Raw genomic sequence first — 23,101 nt, forward strand, 5'->3', positions numbered from 1 at the left:
AGCAAAATAGAGTAAAATTAATTAATACAAAGAAGAAAAATAAATAAATGATACATCTGCAATAATATTTAGAAGTAAAGGGGGAATAACTTATAACCAAAATTCATCCTTTATTGTAACATGCATTATAAATATTATAAAAATATTAAATTTGGCATTGGTCCAAACCTAACTCAAATTAAGTCTAGATTGAAAAATTTTAAATCAAACTCAATCCAAGAATTGAAAATGATTATCTATACAACCCAAATGTTGGGTTGGGTTAGGGCTGGATAGGTGAACCTAACTACAGGAATAAAACAAACAGAAAAAGTTCAAGTACAAACGAAGGATATTCAACGGCGTCGTTTTGAGGAGCCACCTACCTGAAATGTGACTTGGGCTCAGCCCAAGAACCAGAAAAAAAATCCGGGGCCCAGGGGGTCAAACATAAATATCAACTCCAAACCTCATCTCTGCAATTCACTTCTCTCCAATGGCGACCACATATACCACCACCTCCTTCACTTTCAAAACCCTAATCTCCTCCTCCCACCCAAACCCTAGGTCCACTGTTCAACTCGCTTTTCCCCTCCGATTCAACTCAATCTCTCGCCCGCGACTCACCTCCCGCTCTGGCGCCGTACGTCCGATTCGAGCCGCCGTTAGCGATGGCGAGTACTCATCGAAGCGGAGCAGCAGCAATGAACCTAGAGAAACGATTATGTTACCCGGCTGTGACTATAACCACTGGCTCATTGTCATGGAGTTCCCCAAAGACCCGGCTCCCACGAGAGAGCAGATGATCGATACGTATCTCAACACGCTCGCTACTGTACTGGGAAGGTACTCTCTCTTGCGATTCGCTTTTTCCTGTCCTCTGTTTGATTGTCGAGAAAATGACATGAAAGAAAAAGGAAATGATTAGGCATTTGAACTTGTTATGGGATAATAGCGTGTTCCTTGTATTGAATTTTCATTCCATGGTTGTGGTTTGTCTTTAATTAAAGAAAAATGATTCATTTCCCGAAATGCTTAGATGTATTTTGATATAAATTTTCACAAAATCAGGGTTATTTATGCTGTATGTGTAATGGAATAAGAGAAGGGGCGAGTTTGCTGGACCTATAGCATGGCTTGGTATTAAGAGGGAATCTTGGAAATGAAATGTTGGACTCTCCAATGAGATCTGAGATTCGATATTACTCAGTGTTGACCTAACCTACCATTTTATAGGTTTAATACAATCTTTGTGTTAGTCAATTCAGGGAACCTCTTTTTTCTCTTTTAGGCTATGTTTGGTTCCTAGGAAATTCAAGTTAAAATGCAAAGAAAAGAAAAACAATGAGAAGAGCAGAAAATATCAAGGAAAGTTAAAGGAAGGAAAAAGTGAAGAAAAATAAGAGATAAAAATAAATTTGGAGTCAATAAATGACTACATATTTCTTGTTTTGAGAGGGTTATGATTGGTTCATCAAATGAACCCCTTATTGCATGTTGGGTTCAAAATCTTTTCTTGGGTTGACATGGAAACATGTTAGTTGTATCTTCAAGATTTTAGAAAGCAATCAGTGGGAAGAGTGGAAGCCATAGATGGGAAGAGAATGAATATTCTTCCTGCTTTTTTCCCTTCTTTTTTTTTTTTTTGTCTTTTTCACTTTAAGTGCCATGTTAATTTGAAGATGATGATACAACAAATGCATCTAAAAGCTCCAGTGTGTAGGCTAAGCTAGATTGAGTTGTATAGAGTACTGCCATTTGATGCTTCAATAACATGGCCCTATGCACTGAACTAATGAATTTCAAATTGTAACTCTTTGAGGATAAAAGAAGAGTGTTGAACTTTTTCAAACTAGGGAGATTGTTGAGTGTGTTTTACCTGATGGTTCTTTGTTCTTGATCTCACCTGGGCGTTTTCTGCACAGCATGGAAGAAGCAAAGAAGAATATGTATGCTTTTAGCACCACCACATATACTGGGTTCCAATGCACTGTGTCTGAAGAAACATCTGAAAAATTCAAGGGTAGGTGAATATTGCCAGTGCTTGATTGTTCAATAGACGGTCCCTTGCATGGGTTTTGGAGAATCACTTTGCACTGTTTCCTTATTTATGTAGGGTTGCCTGGCGTTCTTTGGGTGCTGCCAGATTCATACATAGATGTTAAGAATAAGGATTATGGAGGTTGGTTTGTTCAACTCTTTGGTGAAATTAAGGAACGGTTTTACTTTATTGCTGTGGCTAATGGTCATACTATCTCCCCTTTTCATCTTGTGGGTTTTTAGGTGATAAATACATAAATGGGGAGATCATTCCTTGCACATACCCTACTTACCAGCCAAAACAACGAAGAGAATCAAAATATGAGAGCAGAAGATATGAAAGACGAAGAGATGGCCCTCCTGCTGAAAAAAGACGACCACGACAAGAAGCAAGCCGCTCAGAATCAAATTCTGGATGAGGTATTCAATTTTAGATACCTCGCATGTTTCTATAAATCGTATTGTTATGATTTGTATGGTAACTGTTCTTTATTTTGTATTGGCAGTTCATTAATATTTTTCTCTAGAGGTGGCTGTTACACTGATCTACAATGGATAATGGTTAGTTACATATGAGGACATTTGTCAGTGGATACTCAAATCCGTCCTTAGATTTTTGTAGAGTTCAGGTTATATGGTTGTCGGGCGATGGAAAATGTTCTGTTAGCCTGTAAGAACTTTGATGGAAGATAACACTTGAGGAATATTTAGTTAATCCAAATCTATCTCTTTAATGGTATCTCATTTGTGTGATCAAACTATTCCCGTGTAGTTTAGCTTTGGAAGTATGATATTTAGATGTATGGATTGAACTAATTGTGGAATTTGATAGGCACCTGGACTTTCATGCTTCTGTTCTTGTACTGTTAGATTTGGCATTAGACATTGAGCTATTGTTCCATTTACCATTTCCTTGCATCATTCCTCTTGTTGCCTGCAAAAGTTCCATGCATAATTGTTAATCATGTAATGGAGACTCTTTTACATGGTGAATTATGCAGGGTACCAATAATGGGTGGTCCAAGAGGTGGGTGATCTCCTCATTGGTCCTGATTGAAATGAATGGTTAGGACATATTTTTATCTTCTTGTTTGGATGCTATATCATTTCTTTTCATCAGTACGAGTGATTATATGATTTCTTATGCTCCAAAATTCCTTTTTCCCCTGTTCTTGCCTCAATTTCCATGGTCTGATCCACCTATTGGTTAAAAAGATAAATAGGACTTGGCAAAAATAAGGAGAAAAAAAAAGGAGGGGGGGAAATTATGGGGTCTGTTATATTAATTGTGAACTGTATTTTAGAACTTAAAAATGGAAAATTGTGTTTAGAAAATGGATTTTTGTTATTAAAAACAGAAAAATAGTATTTATAACATAGCAACTTTCTAACAAATCCCCAAGAGAGCAATAACAAAATTGACACGTGTAAGTTACAAATGAACCCTAGTCTCCAAGATGAATGGTAGGCAATTAACCACTGGTATATTAGGGACAGGTAATAAAGTTTATATTATATAATATTTAATTATTTAATAAAAATTATTAAAAATAGTAAGTTAATAAAAAAATATAATCTTTTGATAATTCATAAAATATTCTTTATGAAAAACTTGCAAAAATATTTATTTCCTTAAAATGAATTAAACAATCTATTATGGAAAGTATTTTCAACATGTTTTATAGCTTTCTTAAATTACTAAAACTTTCAAAAATATTTTTGTAATATTTTTTTTATCATAAATTCTCTAATACCCGAAAGAATTGTTATTTGATTTCTTATCTTTGAACTATTCATGTCCAAATTAGATGGTTTCCTTCTTGTTTCCAAGAGGAGAATTTGGAGGATCATCTTAGATATTGTTCTCCTTCTCTTGTAGTTTTCATTCTCATGGGGAGAGATTAGAGAATCACTTGTATCAAAACTAAAAGGATAGTTCCAAAAGGAATAACACTCTTATTAGGAACAACCAATTTAAATAAATGGTTTTAAGAAAATCTTCTCATGAAAATTTATTAATGCAATATAATAAATAACATATAATAAACTAAAAAATAATTAAACAAATATTTCTCCATAAAGAATCTTGTTGCATATCTTGTAATTAAAATTTGAATAAAATCTAAATTATCATAATAGCCCTAGAATCAAAATTAGGGTTAGTTAATAAAACCCTAAACTAAAAACTCCCAAAGAGCCATTTTTGCCCCCTCCATGTTGCCTTCATTGTCGCCTTTAGCACTGGAGCTCTAATCTAAGCACATGTTGCCTTCATTGTCGCCTTTAGCACTGGAGCTCTAATCTAAGCACTTGAGCTCTTATCTAGGCACACTCAAGCTCTTCAACTAGATGGTGTCAACCAGCACTTGTTGCTTCAATTAGCCATATCCCCTTGGTTTTAACTCCAATTTGTGAATCATTTAAAGCTTTGGATTGGTAACTTTCTAAGCTTCAAAACCATATGTGGCTTGCCTTATGAAATGTATGGAAGACACCCTCGATTTTGAGTCAAATTCAGGGTTGTGATTCCATCCAAAAACTTTTTTTTTTTTTTAGAATGATTTGATCGCTTCCATCTTCTCCCAAGGTTACATAAATTGATAAAAAAATGAACTTTTATAAGGAAAAGAAAAGTCCTATACTCTTTTCAAATTGAAGTTTACAACCAATCTATTAATGTAAATAATGGATTTTTACAACAAAGAAAAATTTTATACCTCTTATGGGGCTTACAACCCATCTGGAGAAAAAAAATATTTATATTCATTTAATCACAAATATGTTCATCATATTAATATCAATACACATTTTTTTATATCTTTAGGCTATAGGGTGAATAAACAACCTTGTAAGAAAAATGAGCATTCCTTAAAATAGATCTAACATGCAAAATCCTAACTTAGGGATTTAACATTAGTTGTTGGGAACTTTGAATTACTTTGCTCCTTGGCTCTATATCAATAAAGTGCATGCAACTATCCCAATGGCACTCACTTTAGACCTATCATAGTTGAAATAAATGATTTTAAAAACCATTATAAAATAAAGATTTAGTGTTGGAAAGCTCAAACTTGCAATTTGGATGTTTTTAAATCGATTTTCATCCGATGGAAACTTGAAAACTACAATGGTCGTTGTATAACTCATCTATCCAACAATCTTCCACCTTATCTCTCCCTTCACAAGTCTTGGCATAAGAAAAAGATATCCTTCTCTCTGGAATTTCAAAAAATTGAATTACAAGACTAAAGCTCTCTCCCCTAAAGGGGTTTAGATAAGCTTCTTTGTGGGCTTAAGCGATTTAAACTCAAATCAAGTTTGGGTTACATAATCCAACCCATTTAGATTCTAATGAATTAATTAGTCCATTTCAAAAAGTCAATTCATAAGATCTAATACATTTTTACGTTTTTACTTAAACTTTCTTATATACACTTATGAATTATATGCCCAATGAACTAAAATCTTGAGTGGAACCACTAGGACATATAGAAAAATACTAGTTAACTTGTTTGTGCGTATTATGGTTTCCTGGGCCAAACCGCTTGAAATCTCATTCAAGTGGGCTTGGGCCCCATGGGGCATCAATCTCCCACTTTCCTATCAATAAGCCTATGAGGCTAATTAAGTGAGGCAATACAAACCCAAAAAAAGAAAAAAAAAAAGGTTTCAATCCCTTGCCGGTATGGGATTTACACCATTGCCTTTTCTTTCGTGGAATTTACACCATTTGCTTTTTCTTTCGAAAAGGCACACTCTTCCAACATCGTACTCCTCCGCCAACCCTTTGCTCATACATTGCTTTCGTCCTCCTTCCTACTCTTTTACTAACTTGACTGTGGAAGGGAAGATCGTACAGGTGTACCCCAACCTTCCGTCATAACAGGTTATGTTGCACAAGAGCCATGCCCGCCTTCCAGTTTGATGAGGGGGTTGTTGAGCTCACCATTCGAATGAGTCTCCGACCCCGTTGAGCCAACAATCCTCATGCATTTTGCAACTTTATTCTCTCTCTTCATAACCTCTCTGCTGCACAAACTACCCATCGGCTGATACATCCCCATGTAACAACTATGCATTCATGCCTTCAATTCGACAAACCCCTCAGCCAATGCACAACCAACCAAACAGCTCACCAGATCCTATATCCATGTTGAAACCCACTACACATTGCTGTTTTTAATTTTGACAGGCTGAGAAGCCATTTCCACGCCCTCTGCCACCATGTATCAGTTGATCAGCTTCTGAAGAGAAGCTCTGCAACCGCCTCAAGGGCCAATACCCATTAAGAAAAAGCAGAAAGCCCACCATGGAAAAACCACGACAGTCACTTTCTCCTTATCCACATGATGCCAGTCAAAGCTCTGTACCACTTTTAAGAGGAATGGCTCGTCAATATCATGACCAAAGACTGGCTCCGCCTTTGATCCTACCCCACTCTTACGCCTACTCTGCTTCCCTTCCAAGTTCCAACTGGAAGTCACTATATCCGGTATCCACTACCAAATTACGTAAGAAGAGGGGAAAGTAGGACAAACCTAAGACAAGCCAATGATTTCATATAAGAAAATATGTGAAAAAGAAACCACTTTTTCCCTTTGGATTTTACTACATTGGATTCACTATAAATTTGGTATGGAGAATACCAATGACCCGTGATTGATTCTGTGGATGCACTCACATGACTGACCAATCCCATGTCTGGACACCATCATACCTATTTATTATTCACTAATATCATTTCACAACTTTTTTAATTCAAAGTCTATGATTTTTATATTCATAGGTTGTTAGGCTTTGTGGGTGTGCCACAGTTTCCTCTTTGGCGTTTTTGTTTTCAATAATCTTGCTTCAGCTTCGGAGGAATATCAATCATTACCACCAATTGCCATCTCTTTTCTCCATGTCCTTCCATTATTATTGTTTTGTTTTTCCTAAAAAATGGGGATTTTATTTCAAATGGTACAATTTGTTTCCATTCGTAAATATTTAGTTTTATTTTAGTTCTCTTTTTTTTTAATATATTTGTAATTTTTTACAAAAAAAAAAAAAATTAATTCCAAAATACTCGAAAAAAATAGTTTGAAGTGATTTTTTTTTTTTTCTAATTTTTCTTTTTTAACTTTTTTTCTTTCTAAAATTTCGAAATTTACCATCTTGGTCCACTAATTATTGAAAAGCTGAGTTCTATACCACGCGTGGGGAACCCCCATAATCCACACGTGGGCCATTTCCAACTGGCAACCGGCTCTCCCAGCCCATGCTTTCCCAGAGGGCCAAAACAAACGAATCAACGAACCTGCAAAAGGGGTACCCGGTTTCACTCGCCTCCACGTGTCATAAATAATGAGGCCGTGGGGTGCCACACATACAGGCCCCTCTGCCCTATAATCATCACCAATTTTACCCTTTTATTCCCAAAATGACCCTGCCAGTGACCCACAGTGGCAAAACGGCGAATAACAGATATTCCCGTGCCTTCTTATTTATAAGTCTTCAGAACTTCGTAATTTCCTCCGAGCGTTAAGCTTCCGTTGCCATTCAGATCTGGCACAGATTCCACGGAACCGAATCGTACCTAAAATAACCATAGGCTAGAATATTACCATTTTACCCTCCACTTGGGTCTAAAACTTCTGGAATACCACTTGTGACCATCGGAGTACATTGGCTGCTGCCGTTACACGGCTAAGAGCACAAAATCCGGGAGATATGTTGATTGACGAAAATGCCCTTGTGTGGTAACCTTGGTTGGGTTAAGTTGTCTGCAATGGGTTAAAGAGCAGACCAGCTTCTACTATTGCATGGTTGACATGTATATATCATGCAAACAGACGGGACCCACTTTGGGATTTTTTATTCATTTATTTTTTTCATATTTTACTTTTTCTTTCTCTTTCTGTTGAGAAAACAACAAATTTGCATTGAATTTTTAAAGGCAAGCAAGTAAGAAGGTGCCACTCCATGCAAAGCATGAGCTTTGTCTTCAGGCGATAACCCTTTTTAAAAATTTTATTTATATTTTTTGGGTTGGTAATAAAGACTAAATTCAAAATTTGACCTTAACCCCTTTAGAATATTTATTTTGAGGTTATTTTAGGAAAAAAAAATTAATTAAGGGACAACCCAAGATGCCAAAACCCTTTTATAAGCCAAATAAATGACGCATTAGAAAACAAATCATGGAACCCTAATCAACCACCGGGGCAACCACCGCCGGAGGGCAGTTAAGTAAAATCATAAATAAAACCTCCCTTTTTAAACCGTCTCCCCACTTGCCATGCTCCCTCCATTCCTAGCCTTCATCGTCTGATTCATCACCTCGCTCACAAAACCACCTTCTTAAACCCCGACGTCATTCATGGCGTTCTCTGTTCTGGGGTTCCTCTCTCTCCTCTTCTCCCTTTCCTCAGCCGTCGACACCATCCACGACCTCCTCCGCTCCCGTGGCCTCCCAGCGGGGCTCCTGCCAAAGGCCGTCCGGTCCTACACCCTCGATCCCGATGGCCGCCTCCAGGTCTTCCTGGACGGCCCTTGCCTCACCAAGTTCGAGACCAGAGTTTACTTCGACAGCGTCGTCACCGCCAATCTCAGCTACGGCGGCCTCATTGGAGTCGTCGGTCTCACCCAGGAGGAGCTCTTTCTCTGGCTTCCCGTTAAGGACATCATCGTTGATGATCCCAACTCTGGCTTGATTTTGTTCGACATCGGCCTCGCTCACAAGCAGCTTTCGCTCTCGCTCTTTGAGGATCCACCTGACTGCAAACCTCAAGGTAAATGTGTGTCTGGATCTCTCTTCATTTCAGCGAATTGATTTTTTTTTTTCTTTTCTAAATATCTTCTTTGATCTTGTAACGGAATTGGCTTTAATGTTTCATCCATGGCTCTTCTTCCTCCAAAAAAAACTGATCGTTTTTCCTTTTTATCTCTGAGAAACCACGAAAACAAAATGACAAGAAACTGGAAAATAAAAACCTGACGCTCCATTTCTTATCGCCTAAACAGCAGAAAATGAAGCACTTTTACTTTTCATTTCTTTTCTGAATTTTCTCGGCGACCAAACAGAGAACATGTAGAAAACTTTTCTTTGAAAAATACTCAAAGGTACAACACTTTTAGACCAAAAATCAAAATAATATCAGTTACAATACAAGGTACAAGCACTCCTCAGCCTTTGAATATTTTTGCCAATATATAATTTTATATTGATTTTAAATCACGTCTTTTTTGGATGCAGGTTCTTTACAGAAGAACGTGAGGAAGGAGAAAGGATTCGAGTTTGTTAGATAGAAAAAAAAAAAAAATGGGAAGCCATTTTGGAATTTTGATTTTAAAATGTAATGATAATAGGAATAATCAATAATGTAATTATATATAGTCATAATTTTAGGGTTTTTTAGATGATTTTGTAGGAAATATGGAATCAGGTTTTGGTTTTGGTAATGAGATTAGAAGTTCTAATCTTCTAACTTTTCTTCCATTCCCTTTTTTTTAATCTGTAAAGATAAAGGATTTGTTGATAACCAAAGCAAAGTATCTGTCCTTAATGTCTAAGATAATAATTTATTTTTTCCTTTCTTTATATTATTCTCTCCTTAAATATCAATAGTAGTGAATTTATTTTATATTTTAAAAAAATTTAAAATTTGAGATAGATTTTTGTTTTTTATATTTGAAAATTATTGTTTTTTAAGATATTCAAAATATAACTTAGGATTAATTCTAGAAATGCTTTTAGAAAGTATAAATTTTTAAAATGTTTTTCTAAAAAGACACGTTATCAAAACAATATATTTAAATTGTTTTCAAATATAAATTATCTAATAATAGTATGATTTTTATTTTATTTTTAATAGTGGGAGGAAAAAGGGGCCCGTGGATGTAAGTTTGGAATTATGAAAAAAAGTAAGGTTGGGAATTTTATTTTTGTTTATATTCTATTGGAATTTGGGAGCCTAGTGGGAGAATGGAATTGCTTTATGATGGGCGGGAAAGGTAGGGCCCACACAGCAGCTTCCTACGGGGTATCCTATGGTCTCTCTATTTTTCAAAAAAGAATCCCTCCAAAAATTTTCACTTTTTAGATATTTTCTATATATATATATAGACATGATTTCTAATAATTCTATTTTTGTTTTTTAAAACAAAATTTAATAATTTAAAAAACATTTATAATATTCAAATATGATTTGCAAAATAGGTTTTGATGAAATTAAAAAATTATTCTGATGTCAAAAGCAAGTTTTTAATTTGTGACAAAGTCACATAGATGGATTCATTTCTTTATATCTTGGGATTAGAATCCAGGATCAATTTTGTAACAATGTGAAGACTTCGATGGAGGATGTCACACATTTTGATGCCAAAAGCATATATTAAAAGAAAATGTCCCAATCAGCCAGGTAAATTATTATACATATGTATAATAAAAAATGTAAGAATTATTTTTTTTGGAGGGTGGGGCCTTATAATGATAGGATTTGCCATCTGTAAAGATATTTCCCATATTGGAATCTATTCGTGGAAGGTTGGTCTGTCATCTCAATGTTTTAGGGCCCCATGCGAATGGTCTCTTCTGTCTGTCGCTTTTTAATCATCATCCTCAACTTGGACTATTTAATTTTATCAAATATAAGATTAAAATTTAATAATTAAAACTATGATTCATTATTATCCATACGGTATTCAATTGGTGGGCATTGGATACTTACTTGGCCTGCCCAAAAGTTAACTATACATTGGTTCCTATTTATGAATACTATAAATAAATATCAAAGGACAAATCTTTAATTTTGCTTTTAAAATCTATACTTGTTTTCTTAATCCATTATGAGGAATTGTATTATTATTATTATTATTATTATTTGACTATTTTATTCCTTTTTATTTTATTTTTTTTTATCTTTAATTTATGTTGATAAATAAATTTGGTCTGAGAAGGTAAAGTTGAAATAAATATTTATAAGTTTTCATAAAAATCACATTTAAAGAAGTAATTTAAATAGGTATAACAGTTTTGGATGGTCATATCCAAATTAATAGTAGGTAGATAGGGAGCGGTGAGATTGAAATTTTATTTTTAAATTAAGTTTTATTTTTTGAGTATTTGATAATAATTTTAGAAAGTATTTTAACTTAAAATAAATGTTTTTGGAAGCAAATAAAGTGTTTGATAAAATTTAAAAAATACGAAAAAATACTTGAAATGTGATTCAATATTTTTAATAAAAATACTTCATAACTATTAATTTTTTTAAGGTAACAAATAAAATAGAATTCAAACAAATCATAGAAAATTATCAAAAATTAAGGATTTTCATCCATTATGGAAAAGGGTACTCATATATTGTATTGAAAAAAAAAATCGATCTTAAAATATAGAAAAGAAGATTAAAATACTAAATCTTCAAAATCCCAATGATTCATATTTGAAAATTAATTTTAATCCTAAATGACATAATTTAATAATACCCCTTTTAATATTATTTTTTATCATTTTCTAATAATAAATAGTGATTATCTCCTTGTCTAATAAATAATAATTGAATATAATAAAAAGAAATTTATATTTTATTTATTTAAAGATGAATTTCATTATCATGAATTATTTTTTTAAAATAAAAATAAAAATAAAAAATTCATAAATTAAAATTTTAATTCCTTTTTTGTCATACGATGACATCTTATCTTTCATCCTCATCTTCATTCCTTTTCTTCGTTATTTTTAATTTTAACCAGAATTCGTAGGGGTTGGCCCACCAAATCATGGAACGGTACGACTCATCACACCCGTGTGTTACTTCAGGCGTACAATCAGGGGATATATCGTGTAACAACCCCTTAAATTTGGTCTGATCGTTTTATTTTCAACCGTTGGATTTCATGACTTTCATGCTTCAGCATTAAGCTTACTCCCTGCATTAGCCACGTGTCCAGATCCCAATCACGTTCTCTCTCCGCGCTCAAGCTTTAACTTCTTATCTTCCATCTCTCTCTAAATACGAAGCTTCGCTCGGAGCTTTTGCCAATTTCGGGGGTTTGTTTTTTCGCAGAAAACATCATGGGTGGTGGAGTGATGAGGACCGCGGCGAAGGTGGCCGGAGTCGGCGTCGTCAACGCCGGCCTCCGCGGCGCTCCCGCTGTCCAGCCGGTGGAGCAACCGATGGCCGCAGCGGCCCGTAAAGCCACGGTCCCTGTGTCCTCTGTTATCTCCTCCGCAAAGCTCGGTGACGCCCCTGTGTCAGTGCAGAGGCCGTCGTGGGAGCTTGACGACTGGGAGTTCGCCAGCGTCGAGGAGGAGATTAATATCGGTACTGGTGAGCCGCTGCCTAGGGTTGTGTTTGGAGGAGTCCCGACTCTTCAGGAGGCGAAAGAGGCCACTTCCGAATTAAAAGATGCTTTGGATCAGTATATTTCTATTAATTCTATGACATTTGATGAATAATTTCAATTTTATTTCAGTTTCAGTAGAAAATTTTGCATTTTCATCACTTTCAATCTATACAACCTCTGGTTATTTGCCGAGAAAAAGAGGGACGGAGAAAAGGAAAGCAATAGTACAGGAAAATTCTTAAAATAGGCAGATCAAAGGAAAGCACCATTACGGAAAAAATTCTTAAAATAGCTTTGGATGTTTTTGAGTGATTCTATTTTCCCCTGTCCACTGGTTTCTCATTAACCAAACAGAGGAATAGTGCACAGTTGGAGTTCTAGGTTGCCATCATACATAGTACCAAAGCTTTATGGTCCGTTTCAAAATGTGTGGATTAACAATTAGGTCCAAAACGTGTTACTATACTCAGTACTGATAATAGGTGGGTTTGCCAATTGGATCGTTCTCAGCATAATCTTATGTTTTACTATGTTGCTTAACATGAATTTTCAGGTTATATCTGTCACCGTCTAGGTCTATCAGATCCGGGGTTCAGCAGTTGGGTCTGCTTCAGATTGCAAACTCTGATCATTTGGAGACCAAAGCGTGTGTTGCTACTACTGAGAATACAGTGGCCACTGTGCCAGCACATGCTATTCAGGCATTCGCATATTTGAAAGATAGTCCTGCAGCACAGGTTAGGCTGATTTTATTTATTTCTTTGTGATGATGGAATTCAATGAATGGGATACTCTGATTGGGTTGTTTTAAGGGCTATTAGATTAAGTTGCTGATGTTCTTGAATGAAATGTTTGCAACCATCAACTAACGGAGCATTGAATTGCATGGTGGCTAGTTCATAGTAAACCTTGGTAAAACCCCAATAATTAAACTCTATTTCATGTTTTCTAATTTTAGAATACTCCAAGATGCAAATGAAGTTCCAAAATTGAACTGCCTTGCACAGATTTTAGTTTTGGTATAATGGTATGCCTAATCAAGTAAACTATGTATGGACATCTGATTCTAAGGCCATTTTCTATTTGTGTTAGCTTTCTGTTGCAGGACAGTGATAATAATCTCCCCATGTATGACTAAATATCGGGTTTTTGTTTTGTTTTTAGAATGTTGTTGCTTCAATTGCAAGTGACCCAAATGTTTGGAGTGCTGTGATGCAAAATGAAGCGCTCGTGGAATTCCTGCAGGCACAAAAAACATGTGAGAATTTGGTTACCTCATTTGCAGTGATCTGCGCTCTTATTATGTGGGATGCTTCCAAATTAAGTTTGCCCTCTGCCGTTTGCAGGTGCTCCTTACCCCAGTATGGGTCTCAATGCGGAGGAATCTGTTGCAGATACTGGGTTTCAAGATCAGGAAGCCCCAAAGAGCTTTGAAGATTCATCAGATGAAGGAGATTCTGGAAGCAGGTTTCAAAATAAGGAAACCCCAAAGAGCTTTGAAGATTCATCAGATGCAGGGGATTCTGGAAGCCTGAGTTCCTGGTTTGCGTCTCTGCTTGAGACTATGAAGCTTTCACTGGCTGAGATTGTGGGCAACATCTTTGGACGACCAGCTGCTGATGTTAAGTCATCTCCAGATTCCAATGAAAAACCGGAAGGACAGGTCATGAATATGGGCCTTGGAGCATCCTTAACAGGACTGGCAGTGATGGTTATCATGGTGGTTGTGATGAAACGTTAATTTGTCGAATTTACGAACCCTATCCTATATGTGTATTTGGTTTATTAGGATGCCAATATGAATAATTAGGTCCATATCTTATATACATCGCAGTAATGAATTAGTAGTCAAAAGACTCTTTTGACTAAGTTTTTATGTACAGCGGATTTGAAGTCTGTTGGTGTTGGGCTAATATTTATGCCATCAGCTGTCCTCTGTTCCATTTGCTGCTATTCTAAATTCTCTCAGCTTTCTAAAAATGCTATTAGATTTACATTTGATGCGGTATCTCCCAAAGTGCTGCTTGAATGGGTGTTAGTTTTTTTTTTTTTTTTTAGTTTTGATCATCAGATTCCCAACTTGGATTGTTATTTACCTTGAGGGTTTTTCTGTGAAGAATTGCACTCTGGCATTTAGGTTTCATTTATTTGTATTTTGGGTGATGGTTTATTTTTGTCTATTGAAGTTGTATTTACCAGAGGTATTGTATTGTGGTGTCATTAAATGGTGCTTAAGTTACATTTCTCTGCATTCGGTATGATAGGAAAGAGTTGACTTGAGACTTGTTCTTACCTCATGCTGTCTTAGAACTCTTAGGATCTGTTTGGTATCCCTAAAAATTAAAAAAAAAAAAAAAAAATGGTAAGACTATACTTGGTTCTTAGAAAGGTTGAGGCGAAAATGTTAGAGAAATAAAAAATAGATTTAAAATTAATAAATTATTTAAAGAATAAGAAATCGTTTTCCACAGCGGTGCTCAAACTTAATTTTGTATTCTCAAAACTTATATATGTTTCTCTCTTGTATCAAAGTTATTTTTTCAAACTCTCTTTTTCTTTATCCTCTGGATCATCCATGTTAGTATCACACCACAAAATTAGGAGTTATGACACCATAGACCTCATCTGAGGCCATGTATTGCCCATTGAGATGCACATCAAACAAAGAAACATGGTTCTCAAATATTCCAAAAACATGTACCAATTTTCAAAAGGTGAATATAGATGCCTTCCATCTTTGCAGGGTCAACAAAAATCCTACTCTGAAAAGCATCCAAGTTCAATCAAGGATCCATGAAGCAGAAGCTGCCTATCTCTTATTTCCCAACTGAGAAAGTTAATGAAGTACGCAGGCATAAAATGACAATCAAACCACAGATACACAGAAATTCATTTTTTTTTTCCTTTTCCTTTTTCTGCATGGTGTGAAGTAAACCACCACATTCGCTGTTGGTTGATTCTCGCATTCCTTGTCCAGACATTACAAAATAAATAACTGTAAACTGGTATTGTGATTCTACAAAATTGAATAGCCATCTTGAGTTTGTGACCTTGACATGTTTCCCATTTGGCTAAGTGGGCTGATCCATGCTTCAGGGAGCAGGCTCTGTTATTGTTATGAGTTTGGAAATGGAGACACAAGGACCTGGTTTTGATTCTTGTTTAAACCCCAGTGCCAACGTACATGATATCCTCCTTTGATATTTGCATCTGTCCTTTATCTCTTCTGCCATTCACTTGTGTACGGTCTGGTTGACCTCGCTGAAATCAAACACAGCATTTCATTCAAAAGCCTCGAATTACAAAACATGGAGTATGGAGAGAATTTCACATAGAGACTAATATGGTTATTATACAAGGGTTCAGTGGTCACCTTCCGCAACACAAAAGCCAAATACAGATAAGCTACCTCCCATTCATCTTGTGATAATGTGGCTAAACATTGAAAGACGATATTTTAAAAGTCAATACTCTTTGGAGATGTGAAAATGATGCAATTTCAGAAGGCAAATGAGAAATGTTCCATCATTAGAATGAGAACACAAGTTGAAGAAGGGTAAGGGGAGAAGATGAGAGGGGAAAAAAAAGATATATGGGAGGGAAACAAACAGGAATTGGACTTACTCTGGTCTTGGTTTCCATCACCCAAAGCACCTAGCCTCCGCATAAGCTCAACAAATTCTGGTTTTTTCAAGTACTCATCCACAAATTCATGTGAGTTCTTCACTAAAACCAGATCCAAATCATACTGCAAAAGCCAAACACAAACTCACTAATGCCTCAAAGTTAAACAGCCCATATTAAAAAGGTATGAGATGATTGAGATGTAAAAGTGGAAAAACATTTTGATGGCTTCTAAACACTGTCTATAAGTAAAAATCATTAACCATATTTGATTGATGAGCATTTTGTTTTATGTCCTTGTTTATTATTTTTTTCATTTTTACATTGATGTTGAGCTTTCTCCTTTTGCTCTCCAGATGACATGGACATAATCCCTAATATCCTTTCCAAGAAAATCAGCAAACCAGCCATCCAATAGGAAGGGGATACTCTTTAAATTGTTACTTGTCACACAAATAGGAAATTTCTGGCTTGTCAATGGCTTTCCTTGTATATCTATCTTGTTGTTTAAGCACAAGAGGTGGCCACTTTAATGGCAGAGGGAAAAGGGTAACATGTATGTCTTAATGAGGTATGGCAGTTTTGTCAGCATTATCAGAAGCAAAAAAATTCATGATAGTCAAAACTATACCTCTTCTGCCAATGATTTGAAGACATGAAATGGGACAATCCATTCAGGACAATCAACAGCATCCTGCAACAAAAGCTCTTTCTTCTCAATATTATTTTATGGGTAGGATTGTGTGGTTCTGTAACTTAAGGAATCAAGGTAGAGCTGAGCAGCAGGATCATAATCAAAACTGGTAATCAAGTAAATATTGTCTAGAATTGCGGTAAAATATATCTCATTGACACACACAATCTAAACATTAACATAGTGCACATCATTCAGTCTGAAAAATACCAACCAACCAAAATTAGCAAAAGGATTTATAATAAAGAAGTTTAATAGAACATTACCTCTAGGTGGAACTTGTACTTGATACCAAAGGGACTAGAAGTTTTAAATTTCTGAATCAAATAAAGGGAGCATCAAAAACAATTTCCAGTAGCACAAACAAATTCTCAAAAACTATGTAATCACAATAGATGAGAAAAGAATCCACCTTTTTAGAAAAGTCTTCATCAAATCGTATCCAGTATACGCTATTACCAATGGCCAACCCTTCAGCTGCACAGTCAGGTTAAGAAGCATATTCCATCAATAATAACAAAACAGATATTCCATGTACAGAAGCTTCAATGGTTACATACACTAGGGATGAGAAATGAAACTTCATATTGACAAATGCAATACCATTTGCCCTGAGAGGGTGCAAAAGCTTCATAGAGTTCACCTACCCTAAAATTAAATTTCGTATTGACAATACGCAATACAATTTGCTCTGAGAGGGTACAAAAGCTTCATAGATTTCACCTATCCTAAAATTAAATCAAACAATATCTCATTTAGAAATTTTTACAAGTATCAATAGGTTCCAAGTTTGTCAAATGTCTTGGAAGGTTTCTCCATTTTCCCACTTTAAGTTATAACAGTCAATAAATCATTATCCTGGAAACAACTTGCAGTAACCAAGAAGTTCATCAATAAGAATAGCCAATTTAAAAGCACCTAAGAAGGCGCAAAGGAGTATACACTCTGAAAATAGCATCATGCTGTTGGTTATTCTTATCATCAATGAGAATAACCATGAATGACAGGTTGATCTCCACCATGCTCTACCATATCTCCCCCCTTGGTTGCATGTTCCATGAATTCTGTCATGCTTAGCATCAACAGAAGCCAATTAGGCAATCCAAGGTTAATGGGGATTGGAAATATCACAAGAGATCATCAACAGGACAACATCATTACCACATGCTCAAAATCTGAGGTATGGTGGGAATATGAAGCAGAAATCAGGCGTAGTTATTTGGTCTAAATAAAAAACATAAAGAAGATCAACTTCTTCTATTGTCATTATCCAGGCAATTCTAGTGATCTTGTTATTGGGGCTTCTAACTTATTGTCTATTGCATTATAGCTTGCACATCTCTCAAGAGAGATTCAGGACATTGTTGCATCCCACCTATACAGCTGTCTCCATTCGTCAGTTTAACTGTGGATTATCTCACTATGATGGGTTCTTTGGCACTTAAGGTCTTTAGCACATAATGGTTGAAGGTGTGTTTGGAGTACCTAGCCCAAGCATGCAGCTACTCCCCAGCTGTGGTGCTTGAGAAGTGAACCTCATCTATTTTTTTCCACTTTTTAAGCTCAAGGCAGAAGAATGTCATTTTGGCCTTTAGCCCCCATTTTAACTAAACAGCATTTTTATTTTTTTTTGGCCCTCTTTTTTAGGAAAAACTTTTGAAAATGTCAGCACCCAAACCCAAACTACCATAGCGCTCCTCTCTTTCTTTCTTTTTCTTCCTTCTACTTCTTCTTCGAACTACCAGAAAGACTAAGCCACGACAAACTAATTGAAGTCCAAGAGCAATCCATTATAAAATGTTCACTAAGAGAACACTACAAAGATGCAAGCCATCACCATTCATACTTGAAGAGTAAACTAAGAATAAAATCCACCACCAGCTTTTGCTGGTTTTTTAGCCTAAATGAAAGATAAACTTCACAATAACGACAAACCAGCTGAGTTTTTGCACAAGTCAGGCTTTCTGCTATTTTATTTTTCTGGATTGTTATGAAGGTCATGTTCTTGTATATTTTAGGACCTTAGTTCAATCTTCCTGATCTTAGACAATTGGTTTCAACTAGAAGTCCAACTTGATGCTCCCATCATGTAAACCAATTTCAACACCCTCTCATGGGATTTGCAAGTACAAATAAAGCATTCTAGAGTAGAGTTGAGTCTTGACCACTCAGCTTAATGCTCAATTGGGAGTCGTTACAATCAAGCATCCACATGCCATCAAATGCACATTTCTAATGCATTTTATATTTGCTAAAGAAATGGTATGAAATGATGAAATCAAGACCAAGGAGAATATCATGAGCACAGGATAAAACCTTCTCTAAGCTTTTTGATGATAACATTGGCATCTGGCATCGTTCCGATGAAGATGCCTCCTGGACGAAGTAATGCTGATACATTGGCCAAAGCACGTCGTGCCCGTGCCTCAGTAGACCATGAGTAATGCATAGCAAACTGCAAAATTTAATCAGGTGATGATCTAAATTAATCAAATATTCATCTAATGAAACTTGAAGAAGCCTCGAAAATCTATATCTAATGTTTGCATGATTCACTGGAAACCAGTATACAACATGACCTGGAAAGTTCAATGCTGAAGGAACAGGAAGACCAATTCATGAAGCTGTAGGACTAAAAAAAAACACTAACTTCTTATGTTTAAATTCAATTTGAGATGCAGATCATTTATTGAATTATTTAGCATTACGGCAACTACATGATTTTAATTATAAAAAAAAAAAAAAAAAAAGCAAGTGCTAAAAACAAAAATAAAAATGAAGGAAGAAAAAAAAAAAACAAAGAAACAAAATCAATAAGATGGAGTAACATTTTGAATTTCAAAAACTTGAAAGAAAAAGGAATGATTCTGTTGTGCTAAGGAATGTGAGAAAGTAAAAGTAAGTCCTGTCAAAGAGTTCTCAAGTCTCCTGCTACCAAGTCCCAGAATAATCTATTTCAAATATTCAAATAATAGTCACTCCAAAAATGAAAATGCAACATCTTGATTTTCAATCTCAAACATTCTGGAGCTCAAACTGATAATTATAGTAACAACCAAACAAACTAATAGAACTTAGGTAGAAAAAGAACAATACATAAGGTAATCTTTAAGAAGAAACAAGTGTTCCACAACCAAGTATTTTAATATAATCTTTTACTCACTGAAGAACAGTCAACAGGCTTCCCTCAACTACAAGAGAATCACTCACCTGGCAACTGCAAATATCGAAAGGTGCATCATCTTCCAAAACTCTGTCCAAGGGAACCTGATATCAGCATAGAACAAAACCATCCAGTAAATACGGGAAATGATATGTATTACAAAAACTAGCTGTTATAACAGCAATTACCTCAAAACAATCTCCACATATAAGGCGAGCCGGAAATGTGAACTTTTTGCGCCGTTGATGATGGTCTGCGTCACCATTATAGCGTGTACGGCAGTCTTCTATCTGTACATAGTTGCCAAACACAATGATAGGCAAGTTTATAACAGCAAACATGCAACAGCAGAGACAATTGAGAAAAAAATTCAAAATTCTTGCCATGCCTTAATAAGGGAAAAGGCTCAAACCCAAGTATTAATGGCACCTTATACAGAGTGGTAACAGGAACATGCAATTATACCAGCCTTTTATGAATATAACATGAGGCCAGTAGTGACATAAGATGGACTAGTTATTGCTATTTTTGCCTGTTCATTTTACAAGAAAAAAAGAAATCAAACAATGAGTGTATTAAGGTGCCAGTTTGAACAAATCAAGTTATGAAATCTCACAAACTATGATGAAAAATGCACAAATGGCCTCCAGTTCATGCATTAATTATAATTTCATCCACGTCAAAGTCCAACAGAAAGAGAGTTTCAAGAAACAGAAAGAAGTATATTAGCAGTTTACCGAGCCTTCAGCAATATCGATGCCAACATAGTATCCAATCTTTGCCTTGTCCCATTTGATTAGATCACCACCCTAGTGAAAAAAGGGTGAAGAACAAGAAAGAATATTAGCATAAAAGAACTGCCACTCAATTTGATAGATATAAAAGCTCTATAACACCTTGCCACAAGCAAGATCAAGAACAGCATCCCCTCGGCGAGCATAAAGCTGAATGAGGACACTCTTAATCTGTTCGATGAGATAAAAAATTCAAACATATCAAAACAACACAAATTCATCAAATGCTTGTAACTTCACAATGTATTTCAGTAGATTAAAAGTCATACCCAGTTGTTTAGTTTCTTCAAATGAATGATTGGACTTGCTTCTCGTTCTTCCAAGGTCTGATTGGTCCTGGCACTATAATGGTCGGCCACTTTCCGGGCAAAATTCTTTGTGCTTTCATCCTCTAGAAATTGTGAATCACCTAAGACAATAAAATACAACAATTAAACATAACCTAAAAAAAATTAAAGAAAGAGCACTCTATTTAGGTCGTCAGAAAATCAGGAAACAGGAAAAAAAGATTATTCAAACTTTGAGTTTCACCTGAGATAACAGAAACCTCTTCTCAATTCTCAACTAACCCTCATACAATAATCACTAATTGTAGGCATCACTTTCTCTCAAAAACCGGAGCATACAACATTAAACAAAAGGCTTTCAAAATCTTAATTTTCTTCCCTTTCCCTCTGCTTTCTCATCAACCAAATACACTCAAAAGCATGCAAACTACAAAACTCAGCTCTAAAAATCAACAAATTAGCCAAGCCATCAACAAATTGCCCGTGAAACCCGAAAGAAAATCCTAACTCAAGGGCTTAAATTTCACGCTCCCTTATTCTCCTCTACTTTCCCAGCAACCAAACCAAGGGCAACCCCTAAACCACAAAACCCATGTCCCAAAATCCAGAAATCAAGCAAATAATCATCCAAGAACTTCAAAAGAATGAACGACAGAGGGAGATTCCAGTGAAATTCACCTTCTGGGTTGTGTCTGAATCTGGAATGCGGTGGACCAAGAGAGGTTGATGGAGATTCTGTGTACCCTCGCTTCATGGGCAATATTGCAAAAAGCCGTATTCCAATGTGGCCCTGCTGTTTGAAACTAGTACAGGTAATGGAGCAAAGACAAAGGTGCTCGATCGATGCCCTCTCGGAGAAGAGGGTATTTATGGAGTTTGGTGGATAATAATAGTCGTGATATAACACACTAGTCACCAACCCATCCCTTAAGCCGGTTTTGGGTCACTCCCTCTAGCCCATTGCCCATTGCCCATTGCCCATTGCGGCAATGCCTACCTCAAATTTGTTTGTTTGTGTATTTTTTTATTTTTGGAATTTATTCATAAAAACTAACAGAAGTGATCATGAAATTAGGAGCATTTTCAATTTTTAAAGGTAAATTGAAAGGTTTTCCAAAAACATAATATTACTCTAAAGTGGATGAAGTTTAGTCCCTATTACGTTATAAGAAAAAAGCAAGGGAAATGCAAAGATCAATGGGAAAATTAGCAACCAAACCCTAAGTGGGCCAATGGTGCTCCAATGATAAGTCAACCATGGTAATAGAGACCAAGTTAAGAGTGTCGTGATAAAAAAACAAGTTTAAAACTTGTTTTAACATAATTCAATCTTCATATAAGAGAAGTATAATATGATCTCTCTTATCAGTAAGATGGGTTAAATAACATTACTTACCCTATTAATCACATTAAAGGTATGAAATGTCTTAATAGAGGTGATAAACTTCTTTCTCGCAACTATTAGAATGGTCAACTCATGGAATGACACCATACTTTTTGGCATGCTTCATTAAATGTATAAATATTTATTGCATGTTGTTATTAATTTTAATGTCAGTTTTTTCACGTTAGATTAAAGGTGACCATTGTTATTTAATTCTTTGGTGAAATCAAGACCACACCAACCTTTTCTTATTGGTCGAGTAGCCTACGTTTATATACTTTTAACATCTAGGTATTGAAATCATCACTCTCAAAGTTGATGGAGAATTTTACCAAAAAACTCCATTAGCACTTAGGAATTTTGAATAGTTTGAACCTTGTATTAACACTTAATGCATGTTTACTAGCATTAAGCCTCATCTCATGCTTTCTTATGATAAAAATGCATATTGTAGGTGCTAAAGGTGATTTTCTCTACTATGACCCTTGATAAGCATGTAATCCAATTATATCTCCATAGTTTTCCATATCCCCTACGTACAAACTTTGTTTACCAACTTTTGATAGGTTGTCCTCATATTCTTCAACTTAAAGTTCATTGCCTCATACTACAACCCTCTCTTGATAGTGAATAACTTCTTGTTATTTCGTTGTTGCATGGACATTTGGTTATTTGATGTGGAAATCCATAAAAGATAGAAATTCATGAATCTGTGATGTGTCTACCAGTTTATTGAGGTTGGTATAGTTCATACACACCTACCATACAATGTTCTTATTGGATGTCATGAGAGTATTGACTATA

The 23,101-nt window shown here is 35.6% G+C and overlaps 4 protein-coding genes across 6 annotated transcripts; 3 read left to right on the forward strand and 1 right to left on the reverse strand.

The window, feature by feature from the left end:
• Nucleotides 1-423: 423 nt before the first annotated feature.
• Nucleotides 424-2,872, forward strand: LOC100255654 (multiple organellar RNA editing factor 9, chloroplastic). Of its 2 annotated transcripts, XM_002283175.5 has the most exons (5): nt 424-825; nt 1,905-2,002; nt 2,096-2,161; nt 2,263-2,439; nt 2,526-2,872. In XM_002283175.5, the coding sequence occupies exons 1-4, from the start codon at nt 476-478 to the stop codon at nt 2,436-2,438; spliced, it is 690 nt and encodes a 229-aa protein (XP_002283211.1). In that variant the 5' UTR covers nt 424-475; the 3' UTR covers nt 2,439; nt 2,526-2,872. The 2 variants fall into 2 exon arrangements, with proteins under 2 accessions (XP_002283211.1, XP_059591363.1); XM_059735380.1 differs by having other exon boundaries at nt 437-825; nt 2,263-2,872.
• Nucleotides 2,873-8,282: 5,410 nt separating this feature from the next.
• Nucleotides 8,283-9,499, forward strand: LOC100260725 (uncharacterized). Its single transcript, XM_002283164.4, has 2 exons — nt 8,283-8,792; nt 9,257-9,499. Exons 1-2 carry the CDS (start codon nt 8,381-8,383, stop codon nt 9,307-9,309), a joined length of 465 nt encoding a protein of 154 aa, XP_002283200.1. The 5' UTR covers nt 8,283-8,380; the 3' UTR covers nt 9,310-9,499.
• A 2,372-nt stretch (nt 9,500-11,871) lies between these two features.
• LOC100265933 (uncharacterized) lies at nt 11,872-14,304 on the forward strand. The gene is made up of 4 exons (XM_002283145.4): nt 11,872-12,426; nt 12,905-13,088; nt 13,516-13,609; nt 13,698-14,304. Exons 1-4 carry the CDS (start codon nt 12,080-12,082, stop codon nt 14,090-14,092), a joined length of 1,020 nt encoding a protein of 339 aa, XP_002283181.1. The 5' UTR covers nt 11,872-12,079; the 3' UTR covers nt 14,093-14,304.
• An 835-nt stretch (nt 14,305-15,139) lies between these two features.
• Nucleotides 15,140-21,868, reverse strand: LOC100243615 (mRNA cap guanine-N7 methyltransferase 1). Of its 2 annotated transcripts, XM_002283127.5 has the most exons (13): nt 21,592-21,868; nt 20,896-21,035; nt 20,729-20,797; nt 20,570-20,641; nt 20,021-20,122; nt 19,880-19,936; nt 18,986-19,124; nt 17,082-17,146; nt 16,936-16,986; nt 16,607-16,669; nt 15,976-16,099; nt 15,725-15,786; nt 15,140-15,612 (listed from the first exon to the last, which is right to left on the reverse strand). In XM_002283127.5, the coding sequence occupies exons 1-13, from the start codon at nt 21,665-21,667 to the stop codon at nt 15,514-15,516; spliced, it is 1,119 nt and encodes a 372-aa protein (XP_002283163.1). In that variant the 5' UTR covers nt 21,668-21,868; the 3' UTR covers nt 15,140-15,513. The 2 variants fall into 2 exon arrangements, with proteins under 2 accessions (XP_002283163.1, XP_059591645.1); XM_059735662.1 differs by having other exon boundaries at nt 15,140-15,786.
• Between the last annotated feature and the right edge of the window lie 1,233 nt (nt 21,869-23,101).

This window comes from Vitis vinifera, chromosome 19, assembly GCF_030704535.1.
Source record: "Vitis vinifera cultivar Pinot Noir 40024 chromosome 19, ASM3070453v1".
Lineage (NCBI taxonomy): Eukaryota > Viridiplantae > Streptophyta > Magnoliopsida > Vitales > Vitaceae > Vitis > Vitis vinifera.

Excerpts from the sequence above, each read along its gene's own strand:
- LOC100260725 (XM_002283164.4), top strand. The coding sequence starts at position 8,381 with ATGGCGTTCTCTGTTCTGGGGTTCCTCTCTCTCCTCTTCTCCCTTTCC. Across the intron at positions 8,793-9,256 it reads ACCTGACTGCAAACCTCAAG|GTTCTTTACAGAAGAACGTG; the intron begins GTAAATGTGTGT and ends TTTTGGATGCAG.
- LOC100255654 (XM_002283175.5), top strand. The coding sequence starts at position 476 with ATGGCGACCACATATACCACCACCTCCTTCACTTTCAAAACCCTAATC. Across the intron at positions 2,003-2,095 it reads AACATCTGAAAAATTCAAGG|GGTTGCCTGGCGTTCTTTGG; the intron begins GTAGGTGAATAT and ends TTATTTATGTAG. Across the intron at positions 2,162-2,262 it reads TAAGAATAAGGATTATGGAG|GTGATAAATACATAAATGGG; the intron begins GTTGGTTTGTTC and ends GTGGGTTTTTAG.
- LOC100265933 (XM_002283145.4), top strand. The coding sequence starts at position 12,080 with ATGGGTGGTGGAGTGATGAGGACCGCGGCGAAGGTGGCCGGAGTCGGC. Across the intron at positions 13,089-13,515 it reads AAGATAGTCCTGCAGCACAG|AATGTTGTTGCTTCAATTGC; the intron begins GTTAGGCTGATT and ends TTTTGTTTTTAG. Across the intron at positions 13,610-13,697 it reads CCTGCAGGCACAAAAAACAT|GTGCTCCTTACCCCAGTATG; the intron begins GTGAGAATTTGG and ends TGCCGTTTGCAG.
- LOC100243615 (XM_059735662.1), bottom strand. The coding sequence starts at position 21,667 with ATGAAGCGAGGGTACACAGAATCTCCATCAACCTCTCTTGGTCCACCG. Across the intron at positions 20,798-20,895 it reads TGAAGAAACTAAACAACTGG|ATTAAGAGTGTCCTCATTCA; the intron begins GTATGACTTTTA and ends CTCATCGAACAG. Across the intron at positions 16,670-16,935 it reads AGTACAAGTTCCACCTAGAG|GATGCTGTTGATTGTCCTGA; the intron begins GTAATGTTCTAT and ends CTTTTGTTGCAG.